Source organism: Oryx dammah, unplaced genomic scaffold, assembly GCF_014754425.2.
Source record: "Oryx dammah isolate SB20612 unplaced genomic scaffold, SCBI_Odam_1.1 HiC_scaffold_21, whole genome shotgun sequence".
Classification (NCBI taxonomy): Eukaryota; Metazoa; Chordata; class Mammalia; order Artiodactyla; family Bovidae; genus Oryx; species Oryx dammah.
The window spans coordinates 76,149,255-76,161,958 of NW_024070205.1; the positions used below are offsets into that span (position 1 = coordinate 76,149,255).

At 43.6% G+C, this 12,704-nt stretch overlaps 2 protein-coding genes across 5 annotated transcripts in view; both read left to right on the plus strand.

The window, feature by feature from the left end:
• Positions 1–5,499, plus strand: part of RBBP5 (RB binding protein 5, histone lysine methyltransferase complex subunit) — a 39,325-nt gene extending 33,826 nt beyond the window's left edge. Inside the window, exon 14 of one of the 4 annotated variants that reach the window (XM_040262986.1) lies at positions 4,537–5,499. In XM_040262986.1, the coding sequence (XP_040118920.1) occupies positions 4,537–4,565 (29 nt within the window). In that variant the 3' untranslated portion in view covers positions 4,566–5,499. The remainder of the gene's footprint in view (positions 1–4,536) is intronic. The other 3 variants (XM_040262989.1, XM_040262987.1, XM_040262988.1) reach the window with 3 other exon arrangements.
• Positions 5,500–5,995: 496 nt separating this feature from the next.
• On the plus strand, positions 5,996–11,229 carry TMEM81 (transmembrane protein 81). Its single transcript, XM_040262991.1, has one exon. The coding sequence runs from the start codon at positions 8,096–8,098 to the stop codon at positions 8,924–8,926; it is 831 nt and encodes a 276-aa protein (XP_040118925.1). The 5' UTR covers positions 5,996–8,095; the 3' UTR covers positions 8,927–11,229.
• Positions 11,230–12,704: the final 1,475 nt, after the last annotated feature.

Here is a 12,704-nt window from a genome sequence, read left to right on the forward strand (position 1 = left end):
ATAGGAGTTTATTCCCACTCACTTAGCTGACAAGGTTAAAAGAGGGTTAAAACCTCCTTAAAGGCTAAAACTTGTGTCTTGAAATAGCAGGGTGCTTCAGACTGGATTTTTCTTTTCTACATTATTGTTATTAGGCACTTCAGTTGGTCAGCCTTAAATAGAGGCAGCTATTTTAATGACTTCATCCTTTAAAAGGACTAGGGGAGACTTGTACATAACAAGGCCAGAGTGAGGATGTGCTTTCCTAGAACACAGACAAAAGAATTACCTAAATTACTGCAAACATTTTACCAGCTTTTCATGATCATACTGTTTGGGGTTCTCAAGGGAAGAATGCTGAAGTGGTTTGCTATTCCCTTCTCCAGTGGACCAGGTTTTGTCAGAACTCTCCACCCTGACCCACCTGTCTTGGGTGGCCCTGCACGGCATGGCGCATAGCTTCACTGGGTTACACGAGGCTGTGGTCCATGTGATCATTTCAGTTAGTTTTCTGTGATGGTGGTTCTCATTCTGTGGGCCATGTATTAAAGTTCTCATTTCTTCTGTCTGCCCTCTGATGAATGAGGATAAGAGACTTGTGCAGGATTGCTGATGGGAGGGACTGACTGGCGGGGGAAAGCTGCTTCTTGCTCTGGTGGGCACTTGAGAATGAAAAAACTGGCTTTTAAAGCTCAACATTCAAAAAACTCAGAGCATGGCATCTGGTGCCATCACTTCATGGCAAACAGATGGGAAACAATGGGAACAGTGACAGACTTTATGTTGGGGGTTCCAGAATCACTGTAAACAGTGACTGCAGCCATGAAATTAAAAGACACTTGGTCCTTGGAAGAAAAACTGTGACAAACCTAGGCAGTGTATTAAAAAGCAGAGACATCACTTTGCAGACAAAGGTCTATATAGTCAAAACTGTGGTTTTTCCAGTAGTCATATATAGATTTGAACCATACAGAAGGCTGAGCGCCAAAGAATTGATGCTTTCAAACTGTGGCGCTGGAGAAGACTCTTGAGAGTCCCTTGGATGGCAAGGAGATCAAACCAGTCAATGCTAAAGGAAATCAGTCCTGAATATTCATTGGAAGGACTCATGCTGAAGCTCCAATACTTTTGCCACCTGGTGTGAAGAGCCGACTCATTGGAAAGGAACCTGATGTGGGAACGATTGAGGGAGACAGGATGCGATGGTCAGATGGCATCATTGACTCAATGGACAAGAACAAACTGGGAGATAGAGAAGGACAAGGAAGCCTGGCGTGCTGCAGTCCGTGGGGTTGTAAAGAGTCGGACAGGACTGAGCAACTGAAGAACGACATGACTGTGTACATTGCATACTTGCCTGGATGATCTATACTCCCTTCTTCCCATCTTCTTCTCTTGCCTTGGTTCCTTGGCCTTTTCCTATATGGAAATCTCCGAAATGGCCAGATGAAACCCCAGAGTATGCTGAGGAGCAGGATTGTTAAAAAGCCCCCAAGGGGCTTTGTGGTTTATTGCCAGCCCTTCCTTAGAGGGCCTTAGCCACTAACTGCCGTGTGGGTCTTTGTGAAAACTGTGACTCTGGGGGAGAGTGCTTACACTGAGTATCATAGTGGGCCATCAGAGGTGTCCGTTTCAGGACAACCTGTCATATCTTTTGTGTGGATTTCTTTGGGTGGGGCTTCATCCCGTACCATTTTGGAGGGCCCAGAGGCTGGCTAACACATGCTGTTGATTTTCGCGTGGCTCCCCAGGGCCTTTGAGGTATAAAAACCCACGTCTCACATTCTTCCACATCTTGGAAGTTTTCAGTGAAGCAGCGGCATGCTGTCATTGTGGATTTTCCACCAGATATTAAGAAATGAATAGTGGCTGAGGCTGAACCATCCTCAAAGATCAGTTCAGTCTGATGGGTGTACAGTATTTGCATATTCAGTGCTTTGTGGACTTTGCTTCCCCACAAATGTCCTAGTTTTGCATTAGAGCCAAATTGTTTGAAGGCAGGATTACAGGTGTAGGCTACTGCTCAAGTTGGATAAATGCCAGCTGCTTGTTACTATGAATAATTGATCAGTTAACTGAAGAAACTGTTCAGTAAGTGCCGATTAGTCCTGACAAAGCTGCTATAGTCTGTTGCACGTTGCAGCAGGAGATTATGCATTTCGGGGGACACTTGGAAGACCAGTAGAGCACCGGTAGAAGTAGTCTAGCCGTCTGGAATCCGGGGCTCGAAAATTCTTCCCTGTCAGACAGCTCATCAGCATTGGATGGGACCAGTGGACCCACATCCATGACGACACACTGTGTGTGGTAGGGCCCGTCAGTGAAGCTTGAGGGAAACTGAGCTGGGGACTTCTCAGAAAGTCTGTATCAGCATTGCTCCGTCTGTCAGATTCCCCCTAGTTACCTTACACTCTCCAGAGGACAGTCTTCAGGATCAAAACTTGAGGTGTGAGCAGAACCACCAGAGTCCCTGTTGGCCCGTGACCACTCAAGGATTGCCCAAGAAGTAGGGCTCCTTGGCAGTGAGCACCATCAGTCGTAAGGGTGACAAAGCTGTGGTTTGTCACGTATGGGGCCTAAAGGCCTTGTGGGACGGCGGGCCTGAAGGGCGCGGGATGGTGCTCGAGATCTCTCGAGGGCGGCAGAGGCCAGGCTGAGTGGAGCTGGCACCTCTGAGGCCCACGGGCCGCCTCAGACTCCCCTGCCTGTGGTGTGCCACTGCACTCCAGGTTCTGGCCCCGCGCCCAGCGCCTCTGAACCTTATCCTGTTCATTTAGTGCGCCTGATGATTTTCAGTGGTTGGTAGGGGCTTTCCCCCAGCCCCTTTCCTTTAAAGACATGATCGTTCTCTCAAAGACTCATCTGTGAATTCCTGCTAAGATCAGAATCTTAGATGGCTAGTTGGGTATTGTCATTCTGTGTGGTCTTATTATCTGACTGAGATAATGCTTGAAGATTAATATCCAGTGTTTTCTGGCTTAGCTGTTTTGGGGAGGTAACAATAGCAGTTGTTCACTGTGAGCTGAATTTTTTTAAATTTTTTATTACTGGAGATTTGTTATGTTGCAGCTAAATAACACTCGGAGCAAATTTTAATTCACCTGGAGACCTGCTTTGCTGCTGTTCTGTGTGTCTTGTCTTCCTCCTAGATCTGCTGCTCTGGTTTTGGTTTGTTGCCTGACGCCTCAACAAACTTTGTTTTTGGTCTGTTCACAGGAAAGAAGGCTGACCTCAGATAAGCAGTATAATGTAGCTTATTAATCATCTTGAGTGCCCATTATAAAATACACACCACTTTTTCCTTTTATGATTTAGGCTTAAAATGTCAATGTTGTGTCTTGTTTTTAAACTTAAAATTAGATTGGTCAGAGTACCTGTGGGAATGATCATGAAAGCTAGCCTTAAAGTATTTAAAGTCCTGTGGAGTAGATGCTTTTAGCTCAGATTATCTTAAAAATCAAGAGGTTAATCATTACATTTCATGTTGAAAGATCTGAAAAGCTTAAATACACCTCTGGGGCTTCCCAGGTGGCTCAGTGCTAACAGTCAGCTTGCCAGTGCAGAAGACATGGGTTCGATCCCAGATGTGGAAAGATCCCTTGGAGAAGGAAATGGCGACCTATTCCGGTATTCCTGCCTGGAAATATTTTTAACATGTAGCACCCAGGAGAGTTTCAGTCTGTTCTCAAGCAAATTGGAATTTATTTTTATTGCCAGTTTTCATATGTGCTTGCACTTTAAAAATCAGGTTAAAAGCAAATTATAAGTAGGTACTCTTTTTTTTTTTTTTTTTTTTAATAGCTTGGGCAATTATTTTAAACCATTTTCCCTTCAAGTAGCATGTTCTTCTCCATTCCAGATAACACTGGGAGGACTTTTCTTCACCTTGTTCTCTTTTTCCACTTCTTAGTTAGTATTTCACAGCAGCCCATTTCAGGATGTCTTTCAGAGATTGAACAGCTTCTGTGGAGTGACCAGGGAAGTGTTCGTTTCACTATTTAGGGTTTTATTTATTAATCAGTTCTTGGTGCACAGCAATGCCAGCAGTGGTTTTCATTAACGTTTCGCCACATCCTGCATTCTGAGGAGTTGAGGGTATCACTTAAGGAACAGGGGTGTTTGAAAAAGGGTGTTTTGCTCATTGTTAATCATTTAATGGTGAATTAGTCTAAAGTATGAAAGATTGAAAGATGCAGTACCCTAGAATTTCCTGTCCTTTGCTCACTTCTCTTTCTGAAATATGAAGCATTATTAACACCTTGGAGAATGGTTAGCAGCTTGAAATGTGTAGAAGTCTGATCATTTTGCCCTTGTTCTCCCTTTGGGGTCATCGCTGAGAAAAGTCCTGGGGGCATGGTTTGGGATTTGAATCATTTGTTGCTTCGGTAAAGGGTAATTGGGAGTTGGAGTTGGTTTCAACTTAAAGTGGAGGGGTGGGGTGTTCTTAGCTTATGTTTGCTTGGAATGCATCTTTTAGCACCCATCAGTATTTCTGTTCTTGAAAGTAACTGGTCTAAGTTGATACTAAAGAAATCTTTTTATTTCTAATCTCTTTAGCAGGAGGAGCAATCTCAGAACTGTTATGAAGACCCTTGAAGTTCTTCATTCTTCCGTACTTTGCCATCATGTGGCCTCTGGACACTGTGGTCAGTCATCTGAGATTGACTTTAATTTAAAACAAAGGCCTCTGTCTTCCACCCAGGAGGTGGAAGGAGTGAATTTTATGTTCGAATGAAGAAGTGAATTATGGAAGAAGAGTATATGTCCCTTCCCTTTCAAGCATAAGTCCAAATAGACTCTCAGGAATGAGGATTTGTGAAGACATCAAACAGGAGTTGTGACTCTCTGCGTTTAAATGCTCGTTGTGTTGCTGGAGGAGATTGCTGGTCTGCTCGCCTGCCTCCCCTGTGCCCAGCACCGTTTTGGCTCCTCACTTCCTATCTCCTACTGGCCTTCGCTCCTCAGTGCATGTCCTTGAGTGACTTATTTTTACCTGAAATTTTGCTGCCTGTATCCTAGAAGAAACTTTGGTTTGCACATTCTTCCCTCCATTTTTAAAGTTACCTACTCACCAGATGCCTCCTATATTTACATAATCTGTTACAAAGGATGGGCAGAAAAGAAAGTGCTTGAAAGAGTTCAGATTTTCTGAAAGAGAGATAAGAAAGGCCCCCTCTTTTGAACATTCTGTAACATTTTGCTCAAGAAGCTGGGCTGTAAGAGGGTCAGGATTTTTCTTGGTTTTCTTTTCATTGCATGTTTCTCTCTAGTATTGGTTCATTCAATCATGGTTTATGAAGATAGCTAGTTTCACTTGTCTCCAGCAAAGAAACATTAGTAGTTTATATTGCTTTACCTGTACTGGCTTCCAGAGACAGAAACAAACTGGGGTGTCTCTGAACAAGCTTATTTTATACTGGGGTGGGGGAATCTATGCAAGGACTAAAATAAAACCGTCCATAATCAAGGCAGCAACAGCACAATTCAAATAAAAAAATCAAGGAACCTTTTTTTTTATCATTGCTTGTGGACATCTGCCCTTCCCATCAGTCACTGCGTTTCCCCTCCTTATATCCATGCTCCTTTTCCTTCCTATGTGTTTCCAGTCACTTCCTTTCTGTGAAAGGTTGCTCAGCTTTTAAAATTTTTTAATTTTTGCTTTTGCTGTTCTTTGTATAAAAAGTAGCAGATTGAATGGCTGTGTCCCCCAGGTGTTTGAAATTCTCCAAAAATCCAGAGTGAAGAAAGCAGGTGTGCAGAAGGCGCTCCAGCCCCTCTGAGCAGAGTTTGAGCTGACTGGAAGTGCTCAGTCTGGATCATCATTTTCACGGTATTTTCAAAGGAGAGTTAAACACTGTGCTTATTGGGAAATCTCTTTCAATTGGTGGTTGCTTCAATAGGTAGCCAAACAAGTTGATTGCTTTTTGGATTTTAGCATAGAAATCAAAGTAGAACACATCAGCAAGAGTCTCTTCCATTCCGTCTCTAGAACCAAAATGTTCAGTAGTTGAAGAGCTCTCCCTGAACCAGTGGCCAGATGTCTATATTTCTAGATGCCACTGCCTTTTCCTCAGATGCTCCTTTTGTGAATTTCATTTCCTGTTTCATATCAGACCAGTGGTTGAGATTGGTAGGTGGGTCGCTAGGCATGTTTTTGTTTTGCGGACATTGTTTCCATTTTATTTCTGTCTCTACTGTACACTGTAGTAGTATGCAAACTGTGTGATACAGGCGGCCTTTGCCTTATTTCTGCAAAGCAGCTGGGTGTCCTCTGCCTGAGCATTTGGATGTTCAGGCTCTGTCCGCCTCCTAAACTGGCTCCTGAGAAAAATCAACGTCAGCCCTGCCAGAGTGTCTGGTAGCAGCTCCTTATAATTATTTATGCTTCTGGAATTGTTTTCAGCTCCTGAAACCTTGTGTCCATTTCAGTTTTTCTCTAGATTTGTACAATATATGCATATTCTTTTTTCCCTTCTGTCACCCACCCCCACCCCCACCCCCATCCTCTCAGTGTTTTTTAATGTCCTGTAGTTTTGTATGAGAGGAGACTTAGCCTCGGGTACTTCTTGCTGAAGCTTTAATGCTTTGTAAATAAAATCGGATGTTTATTAAAGAACAGGTGTAGGTGTTTGCTTGTAGACAACTGATCACTTCTGAAAGTCACCAGCCTCTTCACTCTGTGCAACAGAAAATACAGCTTACTTGGTTAATGTTATTAATCGATCTTTTCTATATGGAAATACAGAGCTGGAAGGGCTGAGAGGTGGCCTGGTAGTCTAGATCTCTGCCTCTGGACAATATCATATTAAAAGAACAAAGCAAGTTAGTGTCAGATCATTTAGGAGTGACCCCTCTTCAGATTCTTGTGCTCAGTAAGCGTGAGACTACACTGCAGAGGCTGCAGTGCTGGGAGACACTCCAGAGCTCACAGAAACACTTGTGAGGCGCCTCCTGCCTCCCGGGGACCTTTCTTAAAGTGTAACTGCAGATAATAAATTCCTCTTCATGAGCACTTTTCCTGCCTAAATTAAATAGCTTTGAAATCCACTGAATACTTAACTGTCTTCTAAAGAATAAGAATATTTAAGTCTTTGATTTTAATCATCTCTAAATCTGAGTGTCTATTTACAAATCTTCCCTGTTAGGTGACTGAGAATCTTTTTGACATCACAGCTGTTTCCTAGCAACCTTGACCCAAGTGAATTATGAACTCCTTCCGCGTTTTGTGGGGTGGACGGACTAGACTGAGAGGCAGGGAGATTTAGGTATCCTCTCCCTCAGAATATATCTTTTGTTACCTTGGGAAGGAAGAGTGCCTGCAAGTGAGAAACTGCATTTAATATTGTCTGTCTTGCTAAGCATTGATTCTAGAAGACCTCGTGGCCCTTGCCTTCCTGAATTTTCATTTCTCTTTAAAATTCCTTACACATGAAGAGTGTTTCACACTTTACAAAGTGTTTTCAGGTACAGTTTATCATATGATGCTCAAAGTGACCTTCCTGAAATAGGCAAGGAGTTCTTAATTTACAAAGGAGGAAACAAATTCAGGAAGAGAAAGTCACTTGCATCTTAGTCCAGAGTCCTTAATCCTTTTAATAGAAGGTTTAGGAGCATTTAAAAGTGATGATAGCTTAATTCAAATTAATCTTCTCTTTTTTTAGAGTTAGTATTTGATTTCTTATTTGCTCAGATGTAACGGGGATTTTGGAACGTTTGAATTCAGACCCCACAATTTGGGAAGGGTGAGGAACAGTATAGCCTCAGTGGGCATTGAGGTTATTTGGAAATTCACTTCAGCTTCTGAAGGCTTTTCATCTGTCTTCCCAAGAGGGGGATTTAAATTCATTAAAAAGATGTGAAAAGAGTGAAGACTTTGGGAAGGTGGTCGTTAGCAAACAGATAGTAAAGCAGCAGTATTGTGCCTTTTGTCTGCCTGTGGCCTCACCTGTTAAGAAGGACTGGACTTTAATTGTAATTTTTTATTGACAATGAATGCATCATGTCTTTTGACTCTGAAGGCTCTCTTATGTCAAAGGAATTGAGTTATGACATGGTGGTGGATTTAGCTGGAAACCTCTAAGGTGTTGGCTGAGGGTAGTGAAATGCCTGCTAAGACATGAGGATTTTGGCCAGTAGTTTCATCCTTGGGAGCCTGGTGTTGGCCTTCTGTCTACCTTTGGTGGTGACTTCACCTAAAATGCTGGCCATCCCTGAGAAACTGCAAGAAGCTGTGGGGAGAGTAACTGTCAATACCACAGCCTGTACCGTCACCTGTGGCCTTGGCTTTAAGGAAGAGACTGTCTGTGAGGTGGGCCCTGATGGAGTGAGGAGGAAGTGTACGTCTCAGCGCCTGGAATGTCTGACCAACTGGCTCTGTGGAATGCTCCATTTCACCCTTCTCATAGGGAAGGAATTTAAGCTGAGCTGTCTGAGTCCAGACATCCTGGAGATCGGGCAGGAAGCTTTCCGATTCACCTGGAGACTTGCTCGGGGAATCATCTCAACTGATGATGAAGTCTTCAGACCCTTCCGAGCCAGTTCCTACTTTATAAAGTTTCAGTCCATTCAAGAGTATGACTCTGGGACCTACCGGTGTGATGTGCAGCTGTTAAAAAACTTGAGACTTGTCAAGAGGCTCTATTTTGGGCTGAGGGTCCTTCCTCCTAATTTGGTGAACCTGAATTTCTATCAGTCCCTTACTGAGGATCAGAAGTTAGTGAACGAGGGCCTGGAAGTGAATCTGGACAACTACTCGAGGCCTCAGCACCCACCGTGGAAAAAGAAGGTGGCCATAGCTGTGGGAATAGGAGTTGCCAGTGGCGTGACTGGTGGTGTGTTGGTGAGCATCGCGCTGTGCGGCAGGCTGAGGGTGATGCACAGCAGTGCCAGCCTTGAGACGTTACAAGCCTTGCTGCCAAAGGGCGGGATGCTCAGGAAGCCAGACTAGGTTTTCAGGGGAGTGTTCTGGCTGCCTGCTTGTGGGCTGGCTAAGAGGGAGACTTGCGTTACCAAAGAGCTGAGCGGAGCGTGTGGGACAGGCAGCATGATGGTGGCTGTGGGCAAGACTCTTTGACTGTGTCCTGGGTGGACCTCTTCCAGCTCTTCCCTGCCCACCGGGTACCTGGTAAGCCTGACTGCAGGCATCTCCCTACTCCTGGGACGAGTAGTGTCTTCCACATTTGCATTCATTTTCTGCCCTTTACAGCTTGTATGCCTCCTACCGTGATCTCCCTTCTGAGCAGTATAATCATGTAGAAGGATATGATACCTTTTCTCGTGAAAGCAGTTTTTTCCTCTTCAATAAAATAATTCACAGTAACTACGGAGACCTAACCTTTTCTGCTCTTTAGTGTAAAATTTCTTGTCAGTTGTTTAAATTGTCCAACCATAGTCAGTCTGGTTTTGGGTTAAACTCACACCAGAGTTTTTAGAACAGACATTGAACAAACTGCTTTGTTCGCAGCATATGCCCATTTGTGGCAGAGCTGAGGGTGATGACGACTGCAGCCTCGAGTGTGTAAGAGACAGTCACTGAATGTTAGTAAGTCATTTGCCACCCTTACACCTCCCAGGTGAAGCCTCCGTGCTCAGGGCTAAATTGGCGAAACGTTGGATTTTTCTGCTGGTCGATTTCCCCTGAACGGTTTCTTGGCTTGCTTTCTGATCCTATCCTAGCAGCTTCAGTGCCCTGAAGTTTATGTTACTAGAGAGGCCAGGTTGGTTTATTTAGAGCAGTCAGGGCCCCTGAGGGAGGGCTAGTACCTCCCTTCCTCAACAGGACATCCAGTCTTAAGAGGTCAGTCGGACTGTGTCTGAGATAATTGGCTTGGCTTGTGGAACCCTCAGGGAAATGGCTCTCGGGTCACCAACTGAGCTGATTCTGAGAGAATTAGCATTTCTTCCCTTCATTTTGCTGTCGGTACAGACGAAGTAGCCGAAATAAGACTGGGACCAGTGGTTATCTTCTCTGACCATGTGTCTGAGTCATTCAGATAACCTTTTGAAAAATAAGATTCTTGAGTCCCAATCTGAGGATGCTAACTCAGTTTAAATTATGACCAATGGATCTCTGTTATTCTATTTTAAATAAAAAATTCAAGCCCATAAAAAAGTTGAAAGTTTTGATGGCACCCATAGACCCTTTAACTGGATTCACTGATTGCAAACATTTTGCTCCAATTCTCTTCCTCTCTAAATACATATTGATTTTACATAAAAGACTCGAAAGTGAGTCATGGACAGAGTGACCTTTTACCCTTTAATCATTTATGTATCTCTCAGTAAGGACATTGATCCGTGTAACTACAGCGACTTTATCACACTAACAATTCCCTGATCTTATGTATAGTTGATACATCATTCCTCCCAGCTTCTAAAATCTTGGAACTTTTAAAGTTTGATCCAGGGTCAAGTGAAGTTTCACATATTTGATTATTTCTCTTAAGTCTTATTTTACAACAGATCCCTACCTTTTTTTCATGACATTCATATTGAAGAGGTATTTGTCTTGCATACATGTCCCACAATTATTTCCTCATGATTCGATTCCTGAGGAATGAATCTTAAACATTTTTGACAAGAGCCCAACAAAAATGGTATGTATTTATTGCATGACCTCGGGAGGCCCAGTGTCAGGGTGACCCGCTGTTGATTTTGAGCTTGATCATTCGGTCAAGGTCGTGATTGCCAGATCTCTGCAGTGGTATACCTGTATATGTTTTCCTTTTGTAATCTGTGGGATGATGCCTTGTGATTATCTGGTTTCTAAAAAAACATTGACAGGTGTTTTGCAATCCATGATATTTGCCTTATTACATGTTAGGGATTGCAAAATGATGGATTTTTAAATTCATTCTTGTATCTGTGGCACTGCATTTTTCTCTTAAGCGCTATTGTTTTTATTCTTTTGAGATTTCAATGGATTCTCCTTTTTATTCAGTGAATTATATATAACCCATTACTGTTGTCATATTTTTGATGTTCAGATTATTCCCACTTTTGGCCAGGAGTCCCTTCAAGCCAGCTCTTTTGTCCTCTTGGTGTGGTCCCATTTGACTTGAATGTTGACAGCAGGATGCATCAGATGCACTCCAAACCTGAATCTCCAAGGGGCTCTGGTTCCTTTTAGTGTGGGAGGTAGTATTTAGAAACCATGGCGTGGGTGCTAGATGTGCCTATTGCCACCGGAAGGCCACTGCTTCTAGGCCATTTGTGTGTCCTGTGTACATATAAATCATGTGTTCAAAAGCATCTTTATCTTTCAGACGTTTTCTAGATAATTCTGGTATATATAGCAAAGGTTGAGAACCACTGGCCTATACTCATGCATAGGGAGTCTTTAACTATTGCTCTTATTTTGAAAAGACCTTAAAATTTCCACACACCCTTTCTCCCATTCTCTGCCTCAGATGGGATGTTACTCAGAAGACCTGGGGTGGTCCTCTTTCTGTGTAAGGGAGCAAGCTAACTGACCCTTCACAGTCCTCACCTTTGAAGTGTGTGATTGTGAGGATCAGATGATATCCTGTGAGTCAAACTGCTCTAAGCTGTGAAGTTCAGGCATGTACAGATTTGGGGAACGTCACTTCAGACCTGGACACTTTGCTGAAGCATTCAGGAGAGAGCTTGCTCTGCTTTGAAAGAGGACCGTAAAACATTAATATTACTTTGATGAGGATGGTTGAGGGGTGCAGTGTGTTCCCATTTTACAGATGGAAAGACCTAAGAAGAGCTAAATAACTTCTCCAGCATTCTGTTGTAAGCCAGTAGTCAAACAGGAGATGGAATATCTTACAGCTCTAGGTTTAGAGCATTCTGCATTAGTTTGAGGATGTAAGGGTACTGAATTAGGAAGAGAACAAAACCCAATTAAATGCATTAGTGCAGCCTCAAACCCAACTTAGTTCTTTGAATTCTGTGTATGTGGTCTGTCTTTAAAGGATCAAGGAGATGGCTGCCTAAGATTTGGGCTCCAGAGTGGCCAATGGTTCCAGCATCCCTTTGGGTGCAAAGTAGCAGGAATGAAGGCCTTTCGGGGCTCCCTGTCAGCCTCGGCTTCCCTGTGCTGGGCAGGCCACCGCTCACCTTGTTTCCCGCGCAATCAGCACAGGGCCCTACTTGGTTCGCACTGAAAGAACTGAACACTTTAACAGCTGCCTACGTGTGTCCTGCGTCGCGGGTGTAATAGATGTTGTGGTAAATGTTGAATGCAGAATAGTGTTGTAGTTGGAAAATGTTGACTAGAAATTCAAATCCTTTAGGCTGCTGTGAGCCAAGGCTGGAGGCACCCACTTCCCAGAAGGGGGTCACTCTGTCTCTGCAGGGAGACGACTTCCCTTTGGTACTGTTGAGTCAATACAGGTACTTCCTGCTTTTTGAAAGGTCACTTTCCACCACTTTGGAGTTATGAGAAACCTACATTAGTACCTGTTCTCACTAACTGAAAGATATCTGAAGAGGATTTTCCCTTTTTCAAAAAAAAAAAAAAGTAATTGCTTCTTTGCTTTACATCATTTCAGCTTAAGAGTTCATCGGAACACTTGACGTTTGAGCTGCAAGAGAACCTGTACCTCAAATGCGTTAAAAAGCAGGGGAGCGGAGAACAGCATCATTACACGAACACGGTTTACTGCCCGCCTGTCAGGGAGAGCCAGCCAGGCAGGGAGCTCTGCTCTGCTCTGCGGAGCCTGCCTTAAGGCCGCTCAGCCTAATTTTTCTCTCCTCGC